A 24,170-nucleotide genomic window follows, 5' to 3' on the forward strand; every position below is an offset into this window, starting at 1 on the left:
GCTTGCTCAAGCAGTTATGAGCTGTGACTCTCCCGGTGTCCTTGTCGCGTTCGTCGTACTCGTTGTTTTCGTTGATGCGAATGCAGTCGATGCAAACGTCTGAATCGGCCCTAAATATAAGTATACGGCGTACTTTTTACCAGAAGCTAATAAATAAATCTGAAAATTTTATAAATTTGTTAAATATCGAAATTAGTATCGTCAAACGAATTCAAGGGTTCCAACCATGTGCTTCGCAAGTACGAAAAATCGCATATGTTCTCAATCAATGTGAAAGGAAACGCGAAATTTCGCATGTGCGGTTCATCGCTTCACCGATTTCGCAGGAGAAAATCGCACCATGTGAATCAGGCTTTACGCGCCCGATATCGCAGTACAACGGCATATTAGTTCCAAAGCGCGCGGCGCTCACTCACTGGGGCACCGCCATGTTTCCTCGCATCCCTACCGAGCCAGTCACGTGATCTCAAAATCCCCCTCCTAGGTACTGCGGCTAACTTTAGCCGCGGTTAGCCCTTCGAGCAAACGGGCCCTGAAGAACTTTTTTCCAGGCAAGAGGAAGAAGAGGACGCCGAAGCGAACGGACTAGTTCCTATCGGCTCCGTCATTTATGGTTAATTTCGCAGTATTAATTTGCGCGATTCAAGGTCTTGTGTATCCCAGTGAGTTTGTGAAGTCGAGAGACGCCAACGGATAACAAAGTTCCCAAAGGTACGCCTTTTTTGCCGAAATAACAGACATTTTCCACCACCGTCGTGCGCGGGGCCGCTAGGCCTAGGTGTGCTCCACGAGCGATAGGCCTAGTCGCTGTCGCTCCTGCCGCGGCTCGCCGTTTCGGCGGCGGCCACTAAGCCCCGAGATGGAGGGGACGTCCGCTCGGGCAACGATCTTTGACTCCCAAATGTGCGTGCAAGTTCAAGGCGAAGATCTTTCACCAGAGGAATTCCACAGCGGCACTGGATGGACGCAAGTGGGGGAACGCATGTCCAGACTACGTCAACGAGACCTTGTCGCGAAGCTCGCCGGCACCGACAACCAAGTAAGCAAGAATGCGAAGGGTAACAAGAACGTTAGAGCCTCGGCCATCAAGGCAGCGAGAATGCCAGCCATGCCGCTGGAGGAAAACAAGATCGTCATCAGACCCCGTGGGGGATTGGACATTACCAAGATTGGCACCACGACCGTCGCCACGGCCATTCTCGCCGCGGCCAAGATTACGACTGAAGAGAACGCATCAGACACCATTTGCCCAAACGCGCTACAAAACATCATGGTAGTCAGCACGCCTAAGGAGGAAAACGCCGTCCGCTACGCGAGAATTCAAACGATATCCATTCAAGACAAGACCTTCGAAGTCAGCGCGTACCGCACGGCGCCGCACGACACCGTGAAGGGCATCATCCGCGGCATCCCTGTCAACGCGAGTGCCGAAGAACTCGACAGCAACATTGTAAACGACAGAAACCCACTCGCCGTAGGAGCCAAAAGAATCGGCAACACGACCACGATCATTGTAGCCTTCGGAGGACCCAAGGTACCGAACTTTGTCCGATACGGTGTCACGCTCATACCGTGCAACCTGTATAGAAAGCAAATAGACGTCTGCCACCAGTGTGGCCGGGTCGGGCATCGCAAGGACGTGTGCCCAACTCCAACCAACCGCATCTGCAGGGGCTGCGGCCAAACAAACCCAAAGGAAGACCACAAATGTACGCCCAAATGCAAACTTTGCGGAGGCGCTCACTTGACCGCCGATAGAGAATGTAAAGCCAAATACAAGGTTCCCTACGTCGTCCGCAAGCGGCAGTGGGAGCGCCGAAAGCAAAACGTCAGCGACTGGCTGCCGTCGGAGAGCAACTTCCCGCTACTCGACGAGCCAGCTGCCCGCAAGTCAAGGACGCCATCGAGAAACCGCGCGCCGTCGAGAAATAGCAGCAGCAGGAGCCAGAGCAGAGACGCGCGACAAACAAAAAGCCAAAGATCAAAGTCGCGCGAGAGAGTCAGTTGGGCCGACGCCGCACGAGGTATCAAGAAGACCAATTCGAACGACAATGCCAAGAAAGAAGACAAAGCTTCAACCAAGGAACGAGAAATCAACGAGGCCCTGAAACAGGAGAACGCGTCCCTGCGAGCCACCATCAACAACCTCACCAAGGAAATAGCGGAGATTCGCAACGTCTTATGCACCATCGAACAGCCAAGATCCTGCCCGAGCGACAACAACAAGGTCGAAGAAGCTACGACAGACGGAGATAAAGCACCGGCACCGAAGAAAAGGGCCTTCGAATTGCGTAAGACCACGAAAAACGTAAGCAGCTGCAGCTCCGGCAGCAGCAGCTCCGGCAGCAGCAACAACAATGTCGAGGCGAAACTCAGCAGCCTCGAGGATATGATCAAATCGATGAAGGAAGCCATCCAAGCCTTCCAAACGGAGAACGTCAACAGACTCAATAACCTGGAAAGGAGCTTGCAACTAACCCTAAGCAACCCAACGTTCGGGCCCCTACAGCAGCAAGTCAACCAAGCGCAGCAACCCGGAGAACTTCGAATAGGACCATCATGGCCTCCAGCTCCACAGGCATAACGATGTGGCAGTGGAACTGCCGCGGCTTAGTCAAGAAAAGGGCAGTTGTCCAGCAACACATTGAGCACGCTGCGCGCAAGCCCGACGTGCTCCTACTCCAAGAAACGCTAACGGAAAAGCCGTCCCTCCCCGGCTACAGGGTGCACGCGGGCCCGTCCGACGGCAGAGGTCTGTGCACCCTGGTCAGGAAGGGTCTCACCTTCGTCGAACATCGACTAAGCAACGTCAGGATCGAACACACGCTCACCGAACTCATACCGACCAAGCAAAGAAAAAACAGCATCTTCATTTTGAATATCTACAGTAACCCATCGCAGAGACTGCAGAGGTTCAAAGCCATTCTTCACAAGGCAAGCACGACGGCCGGCCAGAGCACGCTGGTCGCGTGCGGCGACTTTAATGCTATGGATCCGGCGTGGGGCTACGTCAAGAGTAATGCGAAAGGCAGAAACCTATCCCACGATGCGGCGGAGCTCGACTACACACTCATAACCGACCCGGCTCTCCCAACGAGAATGGGCAACTCCGTGTCCCGAGATACCACCCCTGACCTCACGTTCGTCAAGAACAATGAACCGATCACGATCACGTGGAGGAACACGGGGATGGACCTCGGCAGCGACCACATGATAGTGGAAATCGTCATACCGGAGCAGAGCAGTGCTAATGTCAGGAAACATACGTGGATCGATTGGACCGCATTCAGAGATAACAGAAATCAGGAGGCGGAAGAAGAGACCGAAATTGATGACATCGAAACATGGACCAACAAGATCATTCAAGACGTTCAAAACTCAACCAAGAACATAGAAACAGACCTCGAAACGAACACAATGGACAGCCGACTGGCACACCTCATCGAGGCCAAGCAGTCCATACTCAACAGATGGAAAAAGCTACGCCTCAATCGTAGGCTACGGAAAAAAGTCGCAGAACTTAACAGGACAATCGAGGAATACTGTCGCACGCTATGCGCCCAACAATGGGACGAGATATGCAACGCCGCCGACGGACAGATGCATAACGGGAAAACGTGGAACTTGCTTAGGCATCTGCTCGACAAAACTAAGACTAAGTCACACCAAAGAGACCGACTGGCGAAACTCATCCATCGAGAGGTCACTAAACACGGAGCCGAGCATGTGACGAAGCGCATCAGCGACAGATACCTGCCGACTACTCCAACGGAGTGCCACGGGCCGTACGGGGGGCTACGCAACGAGCGTCTTGACAGAGACATAGACGTAGAGGAGGTTCGCACGGCGCTGCAAGACCTCAACAGCAAGTCGGCGGCCGGACCGGACCGCATCACCAACAAAGCACTCAAGAACCTCGACGACAAATCCATCGAAAGTCTCACGAGCTACTACAACAAATGCTGGAAAACGGGAACGCTGCCGACGCAGTGGAAGAAGGCCAAGACTATCCTGATCCCCAAGCCGGGCAAGCCACCAGACACCGACAACCTCCGACCCATATCGCTCACGTCTTGCATGGGCAAGGTGCTGGAGCACGTCCTGCTCAAGAGGTGGCAGGAATACCTCGAGAAAGAGGACCTCTACCCGGAAACGATCATCGGCTTCAGGCAGCACCTCAGTACCCAAGACGCAATGATTCAACTCAAGCACCAGATCATCGACGGCAACACCAGCGACAACAAAGCGATATTGGGACTCGATCTGCAGAGCGCCTTCGACAAGGTGAAGCACTCGGCGATCCTATGCCAAGTCTCGAAACTCAACATGGGAGAGAGATCATACAAATACATCAAAGATTTTCTCACGGACAGAACTGCCGAGCTCAGAGCGGGGGATCTCCAAGCGCAAGAGAAGAAGCTGGGAAGCACAGGCACACCTCAAGGATCAGTCATCTCGCCGATGCTTTTCAACCTGGTGATGATAGGAGTGGCCGAAAGGCTCGGAAACATCAAGGAAGTTCGACACACGATATACGCGGACGACATAACGCTGTGGGTGGAAGGGGGCAGCGATGCCCACATCGAATCCACTCTACAGGCGGCTGTCGACGCGATCGAAGACCACCTTGACGGAACGGGGCTCAGGTGCTCGCCGAGCAAGTCGGAGCTCCTTGTATACCCGCCCGTCAAGCACCGCAAACCCAAGAGCAGCCCGAGAAACTACGAGGCAATCAAAGTGAAGAGCAGAGAAGGAAACGAGATCCCAAGAGTCACCAAGATCAGAATCTTAGGAATGACGATCGAGACGCACGGCAGAAACGGTGACACTGTCACCCGGCTCATAGCGAAAGCGGCAAACGCCACGAGACTACTCAAGCGAGTCACGACCAAGAAAAGTGGAATGAGGGAAGAGAGCCTGATCAGACTCATCCACTCGTTTGTCATATGCCACGTAGCGTACGTGGCGGCCTACCACAAGTGGAAGAAGAGCGAGAGAAACAAGATAAATATACTCATCCGTAGGGCCTTCAAGACGGCAATGGGACTGTTCGAAACAACGAGCACCAACCGCCTCCTGCAGCTGGGGGTGCACAATACGCTAGAGGAGATAGCGGAAGCCCAACGCAACGCTCAACTCGAAAGACTATCTACGACCAAGGCCGGCCGGAAAATCCTGGACAACCTGGGAGTTGGCTACCAAGGCAGGGAGCGGACGCAGCTCCCCATCCCCGATGAGATCAGGAACAACATCAGAGTGGACTCTATACCGAGGAACATGCACCCGGAGTATAACAAAGGGAGGAGAGCGGCGAGAGCCAGGGCCCTGATAGATCAGCACGCGGCCGACGGACACGCACGCTACGTGGACGCGGCTGAATACGCCAAGCTACACGGTTTCACGACAGTTGTCGTCGACGCTACCGGCACCGTTCGCACGACCGCCAGCACGAGATGCACCAAGGCAGAACAAGCGGAGGAGGTAGCCATCGCCCTGGCCATCGCCGACCGCGACTGCCACACGGTGCTGTGTGACTCGAAGCAGGCGGTGAGGAATTATGCCAAAAGCATGATATCGAAGGAAGCGGTGCGCATACTGCAGTCAACCAAGAACGGCGGCGGCAGCAAACAAGTGAGAATCAAATGGTTCCCCGCGCACGCGGGCGAGGCGTCGGATCGAAACGCCAACCACAACGAGACAGCACATGCCGAGGCGCGCGCGCTAACGGACCGCGCCTCGACCGACTGGCCGCTGTGGTTCAGCACCAAGGACCGAATGACCGACTACAACGAGATAACCAAGGCTTTCCGCCTAGCTCGCAGAACTCTCCCACCACCTTGCTCGGGGCTCAGTCGAGAACAAGCCGTTTTATTTAGACAGCTGCAGACGGGCTCACTCCCCGTTGCTGATGCATAGAATGTATCCCGAGGCGCACCCGACAGACAAGTGCAGAGTCTGCCGAAGGGAGACGGCCGGCTTCGCACATATGCTGTGGGATTGTATCAAGTACCCGGAAGAATCAAAGTCTGGGAGCATCCCGCTGCGACTTGAAGCAGCCGCAGGGAGCGATAATCAAGAACAACAACTCTGGGCCGTCCAGCAGGTCATCGGGGCGCTGGCCCGGCAGGGACCCAGCGCCCAGAAGACGATGTAGGCCCCGTCCGGAGCGCGCGCGCAAGCGCGCGTTTTACTGCAGGCTAAAATAAAGTTTACCCACTCCACTCCACTCCAGGCAAACGTTCTTCATCGCCCGGTCGCCTTTCTGGTGCGCCAGGGGGCGACACTGTTTGAGCGAAAACAGTTCTTTACGAGGTGAAAGAGTTCTTGGGGCGGCGAAGAACCTTTCGAGAACGGATTTTTTTTAAAGTGCAGGGAGTACAAGGAGACATGGGATGGGCGTCTTTTGAGAGCAGGGAAGCGGTGAGCAAGATAGAATTTGAGGATCCGTTGAGGCAAATGGATTGGGACCAATGGGCACGAAAGGTTTTCAGCTATATATACACGAGGAGCATAGACACAAAGTGGAGACAGCGCACTAGGAAATTAAGAGGAAAGTTTTAAGGTTATAGTGGAGATACGGAAGAGCAGGTCTCAGTAAAGAAGAAAGTTAAGGCCACAGAAAGAGATCGGTGTCTAGACGGAATGCTCTGGAAAGCTATAGATTAAAGAAAACAGTTATTGCTAAAAAAAGTATTTATGACAATTCTAGAGGAAGCTCATTGTTGTTATAGGCGAGCACGGGCGTTCTGCGAACCAGAACATCCAGAAGGAGGTACCAGGAAATGGATACAGTGTGCACTGCTTGTGGAGAGGAGGACGAGACGGCTGAGCACATGATAATCTACTGTAAAGGGCTTCAGCCTATGCCTACCGAAGACAACATGGATTTAATAAAGTCAGTGTGTTTTAGAGACAGCGAAGTGAGAGTGGATTTCAAGACTGTAGAGATTACCAAGCAAAGATTAAGTGAATGGTAGCAGAAAGCGAGGGAAAACTAGGCATTTTCTTACTAACTGATGGCAAGGGGGTTTTATAGCCTCACTTTCTTTGCAGTGCGGAGTAAAATATAGATTTCATTTTTAAATACTCTAAGCTTAAATGGTAAAACAAAATGGCTAGGTGGCATAAGCTACCGCCCGATCCAAAGGGCGCAGCCGCATTCATCCATCCATCATCCATCCATTGCAAGTAGCTAAGCTAGGTGGCGCTAGGTACAGCCCAATTCATGTTCTACAAAAAGTAATTCGATTTCCTCAGGCCACTATTGCGCTTGGGGATCCTCTACGATACACACATTACGCTTATTGCAAGCCTCAGGTGAACATACATTGAGCACATACACGGTACACACAAATATCAATAATACAGAACACCACACTTTTTTCTTTTTTTTTCTACGGAACACCATACTACCCCGAACACTGCGCTGAGCTCTGCGTTTCCGTCTTTTATACTGGTCTTTTTGAACGGACGGAATTTTTCGGTGACTGCATAAGCAATAAAAAATATTCCCAGTATGTTCATTTTTTCCAGCAATGTCATACCTCTGAGAGTGTTTTGAATGGCTCAGGGGATGAATCTCTTATTAAAAAGCAAACGCTAGATCGTGCCGTAATTATTTAAAAGCCAATAAATCAAGCCGCTCCCATGCGGTTCGAAGCCATGAGTTTGTTTCGCCGCATGGCACGTCGTAGCCTGTAATTCTATTGTTGTGTTTGTTTTTCTATTTGTGCTGTTCGAGCAAAGCTGCAATTGCCGTCTTGAATTAATTTCTCTGGAGCAGATATTCACTCAGTTGGAAGTGATGCTTCACGGGCTGAGAAATCGCATTTCGATCAACTTGAATGCAGTCAAAGCCACGACTTGCGGCAGGTGTTAAGTGTACGGAGCTACGCCGTGGCGAGCCCGAAAACTTCTAGCGCTCATCCCAGCGCGCCACTTGGAGGGCATGCAGTTTCTCCAGGGACCGTAGTATATTTAAGCAGCAAAATAAAGGTAGCCTTTTTTCTCTGTTTTACCTACTATTATTTTTTAATGCTAAAATTCCACGCTGTAAATATACGTACTTTCCGTCACGATTTCGTACTGTTGTCCTTGCTCCAGAGCGCAATCGCTCTCGGGGACGAGACAACCGACGCTAACATTGGCCACGGCACAATAGCAGCTTATACTGTTCAGACCAGCGTTCCAACATGACTATCCGCACGTTGATCGATTTCACGTAACCCCTCAAGTGGTATAAAACTTTTTAATGTAAAGCGAAATGTCAACCTGCGACACCCCGCCCCCTCCGATCACGGCCCGACCAGCGGCATCAATGCCCGACAGTTTACGTCATCTCATCTTGTTACACCACTGACACGCGAACACACGGTCACATCGGCGATAATTCCAGTCTTCTGTTCACAACCCACAACACTGCCATCACGATGTTGCAGCTATGTTACTGACACGCACAAATACAGAACCACGTTGAACGCCGATTGCACTCGGCGTCGGAAAACAAAACCGAGCTCAGCACGGAAGGCACTTAGGCAGCCGGCAGCCAAACCTGTCTGTCTTTTGGACGCAGTTCCTGCGGTTTTCATAACCTAGAAAACGTCGACACAGGTCCGCGCGATTTTGCTACTGTAGTTCCGTGCCGCGTGAGTCCCGCAATCTGGAGACGGACATTGCGGACATCCTACCCAGTGTACGTGGCGCTGCTGGCAGTGCTCCGGAACTTCGCTGTTTCTAGCGGCTTCGTTTGTTCGTTTGATAAAATTAGTGATAAAAACGTCAATGCAGCCGAAATGTTCTGCACGTTTAGACTAGAAGACGGAATTACAGGCGGCCTTCGCTGCCGCTGAAGCTCAATCAACTCAACAGCTATTTATTAAACAACGTGCGCGGCCTGCTCGAAAAGCGAAACCGAAAGACGATGAGTCGGGAGGGCGAAAGCTTTCTCCCGTCTGCCTGGAGAAGGAGAAAAACGTTTCGTTCCTCCCTTTTTCCCGTGTCCGCTTAGGACGCCGCCAGGGGGCCAGTGCCGCTGCACCACACTCACGTGAGCTCTTCATTTTCACTGAGTTTATCGAAATCACCGATGAATTACAAAAATTAATTTAGCGCGAAATCAACAATCAATGTCAAGAGAAAGCCTAGGGTAGCCCCGAAGCTTCATGCATCGATTATTTGCCTAATATGCGATGAGAGATTTGACTGCCCGCAACGAACTCGCAACGGTGCGACGACCCAGGATGCCCAATGCGACTATACGTCCGCGGCACACACAAGGCACGGTAGCGCCATCACCGGCTGCCACAAAACCGAAGAAGACGCAGGAAGGATACAGGTAACAGGACACCCCGATCACGACACCCCGTCGGCATAAAAGAACCCAGACCAGGAGCTACAGCATCCAAGATGGCCCCAACCGCCAACGTTTTTGAATCTGAGCCCGCCACAATCTTGCCGGAGGACACGCAAAAAGACCACGCCGTTTCAGCTCCCCTGCGTCACACGCCTCAGGAGATAGTGAAAGGGAACGCACCGCTCCTGCGGGGTTCTCTTCTCTCCTCGGTGCCGCGGCCTCGCCAACCTCTCCAACTCAGCGCGGTGACCGCTCCATCACCATGCGTCCTGAGAGAACGATGAACGAGGTACCAGAGCCAAGCACAGATATTGGCCGAACATCTGGACCCCACATACTGACATCAAACAGTTTGCACTACCTCGGCCAAGACGCCTCCGAAGAAGCCATCGAGATAACTGCGCCGACCAAACATACTTCGCCAGGTGAGCGTGAACCATCCAAGCGCGCACCTGGCGATTTCCTGACGCAGGACGGCTTCACGCTAGTAAGCCACCGCCAATCGCAAAGGGCAATCAAAACCAGCGAAAATCAAGCGGAGAGACTGCACACCGTGCTTTTTCGACCCTCGCTGGCAAAAATACAATTAGAACCATCAAACTAAAGCAAAATCGCACAAAAAAATCAGGAGCAGGTTCAACAGATATGTCATCCCGAACATTCGCCTCAACCCTACAAAAAACATCAAAGCGGTTGACACACCTTACGTTGAAAACAGAGACAAGCTTCTACTCATTACCAAACTGGACAAAAATGAGGTCTATGCTTTTCCTGCCACCCCAGAAAATGCCTCCGTGGGAACGGTGCCCCAAATATTCGGCGAATACTCCCTGCAAGCCGTTCGAACCTTGCTATAGTCGAGACACACCATCCTGGACATCACCCAGAAAAGACAGGGCACATCGGTCTCGGTTGTATTTCAGGGCCAAAATGCTCCTGAATACGTAACTTTGGGCTCACAGTGGTACAGAGTTTACCCAAGCAGGGGACGCGAACCCAAACGCCAAGTGTCCTAGAACTACGATCAGCAGTCCATTATAGAAGAGCCCCCGCTCACTCCCACATCCCGACAACAGTCGCAGGAGGAAAACAACATATGAACGTGGAGTCCCACCTTTGCAGCAGCGCTCTCCGCCGGCCGACGCGATAAATCCACAGCTGCCACACAACCAAGGCTGCCCGCGGAGCGCGCCGCGCGCGACATCAGCGACAGTCCTTGGCGCAGGGACACCACAACAATCCAACGCCGAAGGGAAAGGTCACTTTCCGAGCGTCAGTTTAGTTGGATTTGGGGGGACAAGGACGCACCGGGGCAACCACCATCGTTGAGCAAGGGACACAGTCAGCACTCCAAGCGCAGCAGCCTACGCGGAAGTACGACAGCCAAGAGACACAATATACGTGGAAAATCCGTGCCGTCACCTCACGAGCGGTCCCAACTGCGAAGAGGAATGACAGGGGTGGACACATCGAGCCCTTCGGCTTGCCAGAACCGCCCATCTGTGGAGCAAACTTCTCATCGCACCGCGACCTACTTTGTGGCGACGTGGACATGCGCCGAGCAGACTCAGTTCGACGGACAGCGGAGATCTCGCGGCGACGAAAGAAGACATCCGAGGAGAACAACCGGCCTTCCCTTCAAAGCGGCAAGTGGTCCCTACCCGCCCTCCCCCACACCGAAACATCAGCCCTTCGCTGCTCTTCTTCCCCTCTTCCCTATACCCCCGAGAGCGGAAGCGACGGGGGCGCTGCCAACACCACGGAAGGACGCTCCCGCTGCTGCGCCTCCTCTCTTCTCCACCATCCCGAGTATGGCTGCAACCTCCGCGCCACCAACGCAATGCAAATGCGGATACCCTGAAAATCAGAGCGAATTGGCGCTGCAGAATTACCACCAACAGTGCAGAGTGACATAAATGATTCTGCATCACAACCTAATTCCACTGGTAAGAGAACTATTCCAACAGCTCCTGGGGAGCCAGACTTTCGTGGAACGCTACCATGGCGAACACCAACCCACAATCTAAGACGCAACCCGGGACGACCCGGGAGAGGGCAGCGTGGTTTCTGCAATGGAATTGCAGAACCTTCGCCCGCAAGAAGGCATAGTTTCTTCTCCGCTATCCAGCAGGAAGAAGACCAGTCTGCTTCCGCAGGAGGCCCAGGATCCGAACCTCTCGCTGCCCGGCTACGACACGTATACGCGACCGACCATCCCGCATCGCCAACGAACGCCGAACGGTCCGGGCGGCAAAGAGCCGCCGAAAAGCGTCAATTACAGGGGCAACGCGGCGGTCCTAGTGGCTGCCTGCATCCCGCACGACGAGCTCGACCTCCAGCGCTGGTGCACGCAACATCAAGAGGTCGTGGGCGTGGCCCTCCAACTCCCCCGATGTAAGGTTGTGGTGGTGTCGATATACGTCCGACCGTCGATTCGCGACAGCGTCACCATTGACTGGTCGAAGACCTGCGGAAAATGCACCCCGATTCCTTCGTCGCCATCGGCGGCGACTTCAACACACGCCACACGTGCTGGGGATCGAGGACCGACACATACCACGGTTTGAACCTCGTTTGCGCAATGGAGGAAGACCACCTTAGCCCGCTCAACGATCCGGACTTACCAACTTCAGTTGGCCAGCACGCCCGCCAGGGCGACACCACGACCGACCTATCATGGACGAACCGGCGGCGGGCCTTCTTCTGGGAACTAGGAGCAGACACGTGGGGGAGCGACCACCTGCCCGTCTTCATTCGTTTGCGCGGCCACAAGATAACGGCGCCGAAACGAACTACGAGCGTCGTCTGCTGGGACACCTTCCGCGCAGAGCTGGAGCAAACACCCGTCACCACATCACGCGATGACCCAGAAACGCACGGACTGGCCCACCTCCTACGGACAATACACGAAGCCAAAAGGTCATCTACCCAGCAATTCCAAGTGGTGGAGGACAAGCCGTCGCCGGACTTGCACCTAGCTAACCTATGGCAACAACGCCTCGACGCGCTGAGTGTGTACAGAGAGAGAGAGGACGAACGCCCGGACTGCGATGCGTCTGAACCTTATAACGGCTGAGGCGCGCGATTACGGAAATACACTCTCTACAGACAGCTGGTGCGACGTTTGCTCCAGCTTCAACGGTAAATGAGCGAAGCGCGCATATGGCACATCTTTCGCAATTGGCAGGGCAACGCCAAGAGACAAACCGCGGCGCAGACATCGGCTCTACGCATGCGGATCTCGGAGGAGCAGTTGGCGCTCCAGGCTGGGACAGTGTTTTTCCCGCAGCCTGCGCGGCTTCACCGGATCCCACCATATACTCCCGAGACTCCGCGACACCGACCCAGATGATCGGAGATTTCCAGGCATTGGATCTCCGAGCACCGGAGCAGGTCGGCATGGACCTACCGTTTCAACTGGCCGAACTTCACGCAGCTTTAGCAAGGGCGAACGCCCGCAGCGCACCTGGCCCAGACCTGATAACCGTCTCAGAACTCCGCAACCTCCCTTAACTCCACCTCCAGCTTCTCCTTAACGCGATCAACGAGATTTGGACGACGGGCAACTTCCCGAGCTCCTGGCGCGAATCCCTGGTGATACCAATCCCAAAACCGGGCAAGCCACCGAATGAGCTCACTAACCTCCGGCCAATTTCCCTTACCAGCAACCTGTGTAAACTCACTGAACGTATGGTCCTCGAGCGACTCATGTGGCATCTCGAGAGGAATTGCCCGCTCCACTCACATCAGCGAGGATTGCGCCACGGGATGAGCACGCAAGCCACTCTCCTTATGCTGCACCACCAAGTCCTTGACGCCTACTCGAAAGTGCAGACGAGAACGGCGGTGGCGGTGGACGTTCGCAAGGCCTTCGACACCGTGCCTCATGAGCCGGTCATCCAAAGCGCAGAGCTTGCCGGAGTGTGCGGCCACCTTCTCAATTTCGTTAGAGTTTTCTGAACGACAGAACGTACAAGATCAAAGCCGGGGACCACATTGGAGCCGCTCAACCGAACAGGACCGGGGTACCGCAGGGCGCGGTCCTCTCGCCCACCCTCTTCAGCCTGGTCATGGCAAGACTTCCCCCACTCCTTGAAGCGGTTCCGTCACTGCACTTCGCCATATACGCCGATGATGTCACCATCTGGGCAACGACGGGATCGGCGGGCGAACAGGAGCACACGCTTCAGCTTGACCTCGACGTCATACAGGCCTTTCTTCGGAATGTGGGCATGACCGCCTCGGCCGAGAAGACCGAATACGTCGTGGTTTTAAACGCGCCGCACAGAAAGACCGAAGCGGTCCGCAACCAAATCGCCCTCAGCATGGCCGGCCAAAGGGTACGGCGGAAACCCTCCGTACGGATCCAGGGAGCCTACATAGATCAAGATGGTAAAGGCACCACGTGGGTGATGAAAGTCGCCTTGCAGTGCAGTCACTCCTCCGCCTCATCCGAAGAATCACACACCTCCAGTGGGGCATGAGGGAGGGTGAAACGCGCCAGCTCGGCACGGCGCTGCTTGAACCCCGTATCCTCTACGGCTATAACTATCACGTCCTCAAGCCCAGGCAGGCGGAGCAACTCGAGAAACTCAATCGCGAAGCCATCCGCATTGTTACCGGACTGCCTAAGCATACGCCCCACCGGGAGCTGTACGCACACGGCGGCATGAACCTCCTGTTGGAACTCGCCGAACAGGCGCTCCTCGCCCAGAGAGACCGCCTCAGCAGCTTGACACCTTGGCTTTCCATATTGGAAGAGTTTTGCGTGCCTCCCAGTCTAGACGTCCGCCCGGCAGTCGCGCACTCGCCCCCTCCGTGGGCCGCCCCGGTCACTCTTACCGACGGAAAACCCATCCCACGAAACATGGGACCTGGAACGAGCAACTCGGAGCGACTCAAACGCTTTGCCAAAGCGCGCATACGTAGCGTCGCGCACAAATCACCGCCTACGCATCTACACTGACATGGCGGAGACCTTGCTGTTGACTGCCGGCGACGACGGCGAAGGAGAGGACAGAACCACCAAGCACGTCCAGGCGGTCGCGTGGGTCGACACCACCCATGGCATTCCGAACGCGGCTGCACTTTCGACCACTGAAGACGTCGACACTACGCAAGCGGAACTCATGGCACTTCTCCGAGCATCCCAGTGGGTTCTTCAAACTTTTGCACCAACAGACATCCCACACAGGCTCCTACTGTTCACCGACTCGACCCGCGCGTACGAAACTTGCAGACGAGCGAGCGGGGCCCCTCAACGTACACGGGAATAGTCGGCGAGTTGCTCGCTGCCTTCCTAGAACTTCGAAACAAGCTCAACATCCAAGCTACTATTTCCTGGGTGCCCGCGCATGCGGGCATTGACGTTAATGAGTGAGCCCACAGCGAGGCGCGAGCAGTAGTTCGCCAGATGGCATCCGCGCCGAACGCATTCCACAACTCAGCCGACGACGAAGCCGACCCGGCCGACCCGTCTGTCGTCAAGGAAAGTGCTAAACAGCGAAGGCGGATCGAGAACCGGGTCCATATCACAAGAGCGAATGACATTTTAGCGAACGGCGACATTTGAGCGAATGGTCGTTTTAGCGAATAACGGGGGCGCGCGTTAACCCATCCGTCGCGCTGCGCTTTACGCCGCTTCGCGGCGACAGTCTGCGGCAACTAATTACAAAAATACGAACTCACTTGGCCCACCCGAAAACGCCGCGCGGCGTCCGACTATTCGCTAAAGTGTCGTTCGATAAAACGTGGGCGTTCGCTAAAACGTCATTCGATCAAGTGAGTGCCTCCCCGAATGACCTACCGAGGAGCACGCAGGCCCTCGTCCGCCGCCTCGCGACCAACACTGTCCTATCCCCGGTGCTGCGCCATAAGTTCTTCGGCGACGATCTCGACGAGGGGGTGTGTCGCCGGTGGCGGAAGACCGCGACGGCTGCCCATGTTGTCTGGGAGTGCGAGCGCCACGCAAGCCTTCGGAAAACGAAACTGGAGGAACTCCCAGACGGGATCCGTCACGCGACGTATATCGACTGGATTCTGCCCACGAGACGGTGACAAGACGATCGTCTCCCTGCTGTGGACAAAGCTGTCGAAGTTCGTCTACGACAACGACGGCCCCGGTGGACGACTTTGCAGCAACCGAAGGCGCTGGGACCAACACCCACCCATACCGCCATGACGGCAAAGGCAGATCCTTAGGCCCGCACCGATGCAGACGACAATGGTGCATTATATGTGTGTATGGTATATTATATAACAGGGCGATAAAGAACGTTCTAACAACCGTGTCCGCTTGGGGGCGCGTCAGTAGAAGGGAGGAAGACGCGTCGTTGCTACTTTTTTCCTCCCTTTTTTTCTTAGAGTGTGGTGCAACCGCGAGGCAATACGTCAGCCAGACGAGACTACAGTATTCGCGGTGCTATGGTGTGGTTTCCAGGATATTATCCAATCTTGCGCGATGGACGTTGCGCGGAACTTATGTACGCGTGCGGCGACATCCGCCGACGTCGCAGCACTTGAGCCGGGTAAGGTAATCGAGCTCTCGGGGGCTGCTCGGTCGAGCGAAGAAAAGTTCTCTCGGGAGCCGCTGTGTCGGTGCGTGCGTACGTGACCACAAGTGCCTACAAAGCATCTCCAGAACGTTAGAACATTCTGAGGACAACCTAAGGACATTCACATAACTAAGTGTGCTGCTAGGGAGGCTTCTTACAAATATTGCAATTTGTGATAAAATAGAATCCTCTGTAAAATATTTACTGGAACTGTATTACATTTTAGTTGTTGCGTCTGTGCAACCACTATAATAACATCATTTTCTAACGTTGTTGTTTTTCTCTGTGGTATGATGTGAGCCAGTGCGGTTACTTTTTGTGGTTTATGTTTGTTCTTACTCATGCCGCACTCGTGTAGCGCGCCATGTATTTATAAAAAATAAAATATAGCTACCGCAAAATTTAAACGCGTCCGGCAGGATGACCAAACATGCAGACAATTTTTATTTTGTAGTTGTCTATTTACCTGTGTTTTCGTTCTACCCTAATATACTAGCTTATTCTATAAAAAAAAAAAAAAAACATAGGTCGAAAAGTTGGCAGGTTCATGGTTCTGCCGATAACGAAAAATGAGCGAGGAAGGGAGACAAGTCATTGTTCCTGTTTCGTGCGATATGGAGACTGGTCATTGCTTTGTCGACGGCTTCGTTCTTGAAACGTTCAACATAAAAGCGCACAAATGACAAGGACAAAAATATGTCATTAGTTGTTAATAAAGCAGGAGTTTAGTCTGCTAGAACATGGTGAAACTGATGCCCACTGTAAAAAAGTCATTTTGCCAGTGCAGTACGACTAGTAGCTCGGGGTCTTTAACTTGCGTCACGCAGTAGAGTACACGACCACATACAACAACAAAAAGTAATTAGTGTTTAGTGCTCTATATATAGTTTAGACTGCCAGAGTATGGCGATATTGTTACCCACTGTAGATGAGCAATTTAGCCAGTGCAGTACGTACGACTGCAAGTCTGGGGTATTTGGCGTGCACCAAGCAGTAGTGATTCACGACCGCACGAAGGTACGATGCTCATCAAGATCGGAACGGGTAGGCGTGGAGATGGAACATAGGACCCCTAAAGCCTTTTCATGTCTCAAAGGTAGCGCAAGGTGAATCAATGCACGAGGCACGTGCAACGTGCAGGCCTTGGGAAGATCATGGCAGCACAGCGCACCACTGAGCTAGATTTCAGACGCCAAGTTCTTCCCAGAAGTGGCGCGCGGCTCATGTCTCAAGCATTTCGTCATGAATGGCGCCAGTTTTCCCAGGATTGACTGGCTTTAAAGGGGCGGTGCAACGATATTCAATTGGAATGTTTTTCACTGAGCTTACTGGCACTAGTGGGACTCAAGGAAACTCGCACGCAGCGCCACTGCCCAAGAAACTTCTTTGTTGCGGTGTAATTTGCGGCGATATTTGAATGCGGCTCATAGATTGGACCAGAGCGTTACGTGGGCACTCAATTCACTACCATCCGCGCGTGGCGAGTGATTGGAACTCAAGCGCGCGAACTCATTCGCCCATTGCGAAGGCATTTATGCTAACTCTTCCTTTATGCTGGCCGTGTGAATGAGGTATACAAGCCCTTGAAGAAGCGTTCCTCGTCCATACAGTTTAACAAACACCACTATATTTGTAAAGTGCAATACTTTTTTATTTCCCTTTTTGGGTGCGTACAAAAAGGAGGAAACAAAAACAAAAAGCTGCTGTTGCAGTTTGATGAGGTGCTGTCCCCCTGACACACGTAGGCGAAAAGCAACATTGCAGAAACAAAAAAACTAAGATAAAAACACAAAAAAACCAGCACAGCTGCTCATAATATTGCGCTGATACTTCCAGAAATTAAAGCAGAAACATGAGCACAACTACTCACAAACTTTCACTGATAGACACTTCCTGCGCGAAAAACAATTCTAAATTTATACATTCATACACGAAACTGCACACGTACGGAACACGTGAAATTGTAGATTTTATGTAATACAAGGTTAGTAAATATTTGATTTGATCTCCTAAAGATGTTCAGGGTATTTGCTTCCAGTTCATTAAGTAACAATGGAAACGCGTACTGTAATGATACAAAACCAGAATTCATACGGAGTGTTAATATTCTTCACATCTCACCATGACAATTATTAAGATGTTTCGAAGCTAAATGCGAGATAAAAGTGAGGGATTAGAAAATTAAAATAACAAATCACGCTCCTTCAATCCACACTACAATATAAAGAATGTTAAAATTAATGTTTGCGGTGAACTGCTTGCACAATAAGGAAGCTAAAAACTAAACATGGAGAATATTTTTAAAAAATTATGAGAAATATTGCCTTATTTTGGATTGGCAAACGCTCATCTAGTGGGAGTCAACGCTTCCTTTGTGTTTTACTCAGACGTTAGCTTGACGAGAACTACGTTCGCATGGCCATAGCTTAAAGCGCACTTGAATTTGAGCATAAAGATTTTTTCCGTCGAAGGCATTAAGCAGCGGTGGCGGGCCTTTCCCAGGAGCTTGCCACCGGCGGGGACGGTCTCAGCTTGGATGGAGAAGCTGACGTCCTTCTTGCGCTCTCCTGGCTCCAGGTGAGTCATGTACACGCTGTACATAAGCTCCTCGTGTCCATCGCATAACTCCTCCTTTACCGGGCCGGCGCAGTTGATCTCGAGAAAAAAGGTCCAACTGGTCTCTCGGTGTCTGAAAATGGTGCTGAGGTCTCCAGGATGAACTGCATTGGGTAATTTCACCACCCATAGCAGTTCCTCGTCGAACAGGCTGACGCCCCCAATCATTGCGGGCTGGTTTGTTTCAAGATTTGTTCCTTGGACTCTCTGGTTGCTGCGTTCAATAGTGTTCATCAGTTCAAGTTCTTGAATCCTCTCATGTATTTCATCAAAGCATGAGACGTGGTTTCTGAAGTTCAAGTGCTCATTTATCTTCACTTCGTCGGCTTCGAAACTGCAGCCATGCTTTTTCATGGGACACGGCTTGGGCGTCTTGCTGCAGTCTCTGGCGTGAATGGGCAGCAATCCTCTTCGGATACTATCCTCGTGGCAGTAGTTGCAGGACACTAGGACCTCTTCGCAAACTGCAAGGTGGGCGGAAAGCTTGAGGGCGTAGCATCCCTGGCTGCAGAACTGGCACTCGGTAATACGAAGTCGGCATTCGAAACTCACGTGATCCGCGAGGGACTTCTTGGACGGGGCTTGGTCGCAATCGTTGGGGCAGGAGACCGGGACAAACCCACACGTCTTGACATGCTGTTTTATCTCACAGATGGTTTTCTGGAATTTGCAGCCGTACTTCCTGCCGGGGCACCAGAACTTTTGGGTAGCAGCGCTGCAGTGATTGCAGTCGTCGATGCTGGACTCTTGCATTAGGCATTTGTTACAAATCAAATGCAGGCACTGGTTTGCCATCCAGACGTCGAGGGAATCCTTCCCGCACTTGTGACAATTTTCCAACTTTGTCATGATTGAGGTACAAACTAAATCAGGCCGAGTCTCTTTACCCTTGGCCCTAGGCCAGCGTGCGCGGAAACTCACTTGCGACAAAATAGTACGCCTAGCAACACGATAGGCGCGACAGGATCACTCAGACATCCGTCAGATAGCGGCACTATCCTTATCGTGTTCCGTGTGTCGACCATTGACTCTTCTAAGAACAGCACCCGCGTGCTGGTAAAGAGAGACTTCGATAAACCCTCTCTCAGTGCGCTATGCGTGAGATAACCTTCTGCCATTTTTTTTTTTGTTTTTGTAGCGGTAGTAAGTTTGTTTTTTTTCTTGTTTTTTTTCTTGCGGGAGTTTTAACGTTATCTACACTTGGTTCGCTATGCAAGATATCTCGTCTTCTACAGAAACTGCAGTTTGGACTATGGTCAAGGGCGCACTGAAAAACTGGGCCTCGACAGTGTGTCTTGCACATCAACCGAATGCGAACGGTGATTTTATCACTCGGTGCATGCAATTACTTCCATGTATTATCGTGAGCTGTAATAATGTTGATAGCTGGGCCCGTAGCATGGTATTCACTGACCATTCTGAGGTAAAATTGCGCAAACACTAATAGAACAAAAAAAAAGAAAAAGCACGGGACAATTAGGAGAAGACGGAACAGATTGACATGCTAAACTCCACATCACTCTCTTGCTTCGTTCAATCTCATCCATTTTTTTTTCTATTTGTGTTCACGCGATTTTACCTCAGTGCGTCTTTCCCCACCACTTTGTATACACTGTATTACATATACACATTAGATGCACTTCACAAATATTGACAATAATCAGAAACTCGCTAAGAAAAAAAAAAATCATTACTGTGGCGTTGTCTGCGACAGATCGCACCCTTAGCAAGGAAAAATCTACAATTTTAAAGCAAGCGCTGCAAGAAACAATCCGGTCTTTATTTTCTGCGATGACGGCATTTCAAACTTGACATATTTTAATTTTTTCTTTTTTATGTATTTTGATTTATTAAAGGAGCTTAAAACTAAACGCCATCGAAATTCTTTATGCTCATACAGAAAACAAGTTTCGAGTGTAAAAAGATGCATAACCAGCCGTGTTTAGCCATGCTTTTTATCTTCTTGTTTGAGAGTAAAACAAGGCTGTTATTAGTAGGTCTGAAATAAGCAGTGTCCGTTAAATATTTGCGCTAGTTTACGACGGAAGACCCAAAAAGTACGATCATTTGTTTTATCTTCAATTTTGCGTGTTTCTCACAACATTTCAGAAATTTAATCACCCTCCCCGTGTTCTCCCTGCCAGGCAATGCCACTTCCCCCACCACTTTTTTTCAATTGTTCAAATTAGTTCTGGAACTCTTGCGTAGTGATTGTCTTTAGTGCCGCCGTCATTAAGAAAAGAAAAATTGCGCCGAGTAGGGTCTGGGGAGTATAGAAAGGGTGGGGAACCGTTTTGATCAGTTCCCAACTAAAATTTTAGTTCAGGGCAAACGTCCAAACAAATGGCTCTCTGATCCTCGGAGAGAAAATCTGGAAGGAACTCCGCAAACCTTTTTTATCTGAATTTCTTACTGTCAGAATATTTTAACATTAACTCAAAGAAATTTCAGTAAATTAATGAAGTCCTTTCAATTGTTTGACGACAGTCAAACATAATTGTATCGCAGTACTGTTGTAACGATTTCGTCGGTTTTGTTTGTTGAAGAACGCTCAGGTGGCGGTTGGCCTTCAAGCGGCATGTCGGCATGTTTGAACCGAGAAAGCCTCTCCTAAACTCTTGCCTGGCTCAAAGCTTCTTTTTTTTTTTGCAAGCCTCTCAATACATTGTTACAAACAAGTTTTGCTGCTGCGTTTGAAAAAAAAAAAACTTTATGTACATACGTTTTTCTTTTACGTCCGCTATTAGAAAATTGTCGAAAACAGTGGCAAAGGCTTAAGAACAAAAAGCGCTCGGATGTAACGAATTTTCCCTCAACGCCGCCGCTTGACCATCTGTTGCAAAGGGCGGTTAGCACATGAGTCAGTCGGCAAATTCCGGTAACTGACGCCCTTCCCGAGTCTATAATAAGTTGTAAACATTTCTTGGTGTCCTTTATCATGTCTGCATAGGCCTTGTTTTGGCAGAGTTGTTTCGACAGGCGATGCGGATCAGGAGAAATATTTTTCCCGCAAAAAAAAAGGAAGAATGAAGACAGGCGAGCATTTTGAAAAGAAATTGTTTATTGGCGCCGTTAAGTTCTACCCTTCCATTTCCTGTTTTATCGGTTGAAACGTTTGTTCTTCAAGGAAATGCTGCTTCGGAATCCAGCGGATGGCGTAACACATCTGCAACCAGGTGCCCATTAGAGATGTTACATTTACATTAAAGCTCCCAGTGACCACGAACTCTGAATATTCCTACAGGCTCATGACCAAACGACCTGTTTCGACATTGAAGACGAACAATAAAGAGCTTAGCCTCAGGGTATTGAGGAATTTCCTGTAACCGCTGCTTCGGTATTGGTTAGCGTTGACATGGATGTAACAGAACGGGTCAATCGTTTGTGAAAAAAATTCCAGTCTTTCTGCAGAAGAATGGCATCCTACGAGTGTTTGTTTCTCCTGTGCCACCCAGCCTTCAATTGGACAGCTGAATATGCGGGACAGGTGATAAAGCAGAAGTTTAAGATATACAACTTTCCATAATTTGATGACTTTCCTGCACAGATAGCTGGAATGCTGTTGTCATACAAGACATTGCCGCATTAGGTAATGGGTTGTAGTCCTGCTGATTGTATTGGTCTGGAAGCTCAAAACTGCGCAGGGCTTGCTGCAGTCAGATTTCTTTGACCCCAAGAAGTCTAAACCAGCTTCATCACAACATGCGGAGCAGCTTGTCCCAGCATTCTATTCGTGTCGCTAGGCAATACCTACAGTAGTATAAATTTAAGGAAAGTCGTATTTGAAAACTCATGCACTGTGTTTGGTTGTGACGGGATGCAGTGAATGGAGGTTCGCAAATCCAATCCCAAACCGCGACCACTGGGTTCCCAAAATTCACTGCACGGCACTAGGCCACTAGGCTCGCTTGGTTTCTACAAGTGGTCTATTGGCACAGCCCTCGAAATTTCCAGGCCGCATCGCTCATAATGCGAGAGTGTGTGCACTTTCTTGCGAAGCACCGTGTTAGAGGTTAGAGTCCCTGTGGAAGTTTTCACCATACGATTTTATTGAATGCTGTCAGTTAAAGCAGTTAAAACTAACTCCTACAGAGCTAGTGCACTGTGGTCTATTGCAGGTTAAGAAAGCCGGAAAATCTCCTGCTGCAATGCCCTCCACTCTCCATTCTAACAGAGCGAACGCTGGAGAGGAGGCGAGGAGCCACTCCTCTCCAGCGTTTGATCTACTAAAGTGGAAAAAGTGGAGAGTTTTGGGGGAGTAGCTGGTACTGCTTTGTTAACCTACAACAGACTATAACGCAGTAACTCTATCGGAGTGACTATAGAATCTTTTGCACTAAAAATTATACACAAATTATGTGTTGTCACAAGCTGATGGTCTGGACTCTGGAAGCTGCTGTCCTGCCAATCACTAACGTCGCATTTTCCTGAAAAGACAAAAAAGTAGTCGAGTCTACTTTTGTGTGGAACATTATGCGTTGCAATGGCTCTCTGCACTTGCTGATATCTAAGCAGTGCCCATAAAATTATGCATGCCGAAAAAGCTACAGCATTTAAACAAATTTCCTGCAGGAGGGCTGCGTTTGTGGCACCGGGCATGCTTAATTTTCGTTGCCTATCATCAGCGCTACCGACGATTTATAAGCCCAGAAACAGGTTATGTAATTGGTACAATTCTCTCCTTACATCACTATCCAAGTGAATATCGTGCATTATTATTAAGGAGCCTTCAGCCTTGGTGCATCCTAACCATAAAAAACATTCCCTTCTTTTCAATAATAAACATTGGAAAAGATTAGGCTTTATAGTCGTATTACAATTTTGCAAAGTGTTCTACCGTGGTCAATTACAATGAAGCAATCGCAAATCGGCAGTTAATATACTAACGCAAATATGGCATTTTTTACAGTGCAAACAATAAAAGTGAACCAAGCTGGTATCAACAATTTGAAAGAGAATCCTTTGGAGTCCGAGCTGATGTTTCACTAAAAGGCCCAGTTTTTCCAGGGTCCTAAAAAGCTAAGTAGTAGCAAACACTGACCGCACCAAGCTTTACCATCAAAAGGTATTCACATATCTTAGCATGTTAGTGCTATATTTTCCTAGCCGGAGACTTTCGGCAGCCCAAAACTGGTCTGCGAGAGATTTCAACAGCTGAACAAGTCAAAGACGAAAACGTTGCAGGTATGAAACCTATATAACTTAAACGCAATTTTGTTTTTTTTTTTAAATAAACTTGAAATTTAAGAAAACCTTCATAGATGCTTGCGCAGGTCGGAACGTTAGGTTTCATATGGAACGTATCCTTTTTGAACTCAAGCTGGATTGTCGACAAATATTACATTACGGCGATTACTTGCGACTTTTAAAAGAACCAATGTTCAGTGAACGGGTTCACCTGTTAACACTCGGCTCCTTGTAAGAGGGCAGCGAGAGTCTGCGAGTTCGCCCACTTCTTCTGGAAGCTGGTGGGGGATCGTCGGCCGTCGCTGCAAGTCACAATGGCAACGCCTTGCACAAAACGGTTTTTAAGGACTCATTGACGCGTTTTTTTTTTGAGTGCGATTGGCTACGCTGGAAGCACTTGTGACCGCTGACAACGAGAGAGGACACAGGTGCCACCTATCGGGTGACACTGGAACACTTAG

The 24,170-nt window shown here is 50.7% G+C and overlaps 2 protein-coding genes and 3 pseudogenes across 2 annotated transcripts; 3 read left to right on the forward strand and 2 right to left on the reverse strand.

Moving 5' to 3' along the window:
* The first annotated feature begins 901 nt into the window (after positions 1-901).
* LOC120837924 lies at positions 902-2,657 on the forward strand. The gene has a single exon (XM_040207573.3). It carries the CDS (start codon positions 902-904, stop codon positions 2,582-2,584), a length of 1,683 nt encoding a protein of 560 aa, XP_040063507.2. The 3' UTR covers positions 2,585-2,657.
* A 1,639-nt stretch (positions 2,658-4,296) lies between these two features.
* Positions 4,297-6,214, forward strand: LOC120837925 (annotated as a pseudogene).
* A 5,210-nt stretch (positions 6,215-11,424) lies between these two features.
* LOC121834977 lies at positions 11,425-12,704 on the forward strand (annotated as a pseudogene).
* A 1,199-nt stretch (positions 12,705-13,903) lies between these two features.
* Positions 13,904-14,483, reverse strand: LOC115325792 (annotated as a pseudogene).
* A 3,052-nt stretch (positions 14,484-17,535) lies between these two features.
* Positions 17,536-19,547, reverse strand: LOC115325785 (TNF receptor-associated factor family protein DDB_G0272340-like). Its single transcript, XM_029986497.4, has one exon. The coding sequence runs from the start codon at positions 19,369-19,371 to the stop codon at positions 18,286-18,288; it is 1,086 nt and encodes a 361-aa protein (XP_029842357.3). The 5' UTR covers positions 19,372-19,547; the 3' UTR covers positions 17,536-18,285.
* Positions 19,548-24,170: the final 4,623 nt, after the last annotated feature.

Source organism: Ixodes scapularis, unplaced genomic scaffold, assembly GCF_016920785.2.
Source record: "Ixodes scapularis isolate PalLabHiFi unplaced genomic scaffold, ASM1692078v2 PGA_scaffold0__279_contigs__length_252992795, whole genome shotgun sequence".
Classification (NCBI taxonomy): domain Eukaryota; kingdom Metazoa; phylum Arthropoda; class Arachnida; order Ixodida; family Ixodidae; genus Ixodes; species Ixodes scapularis.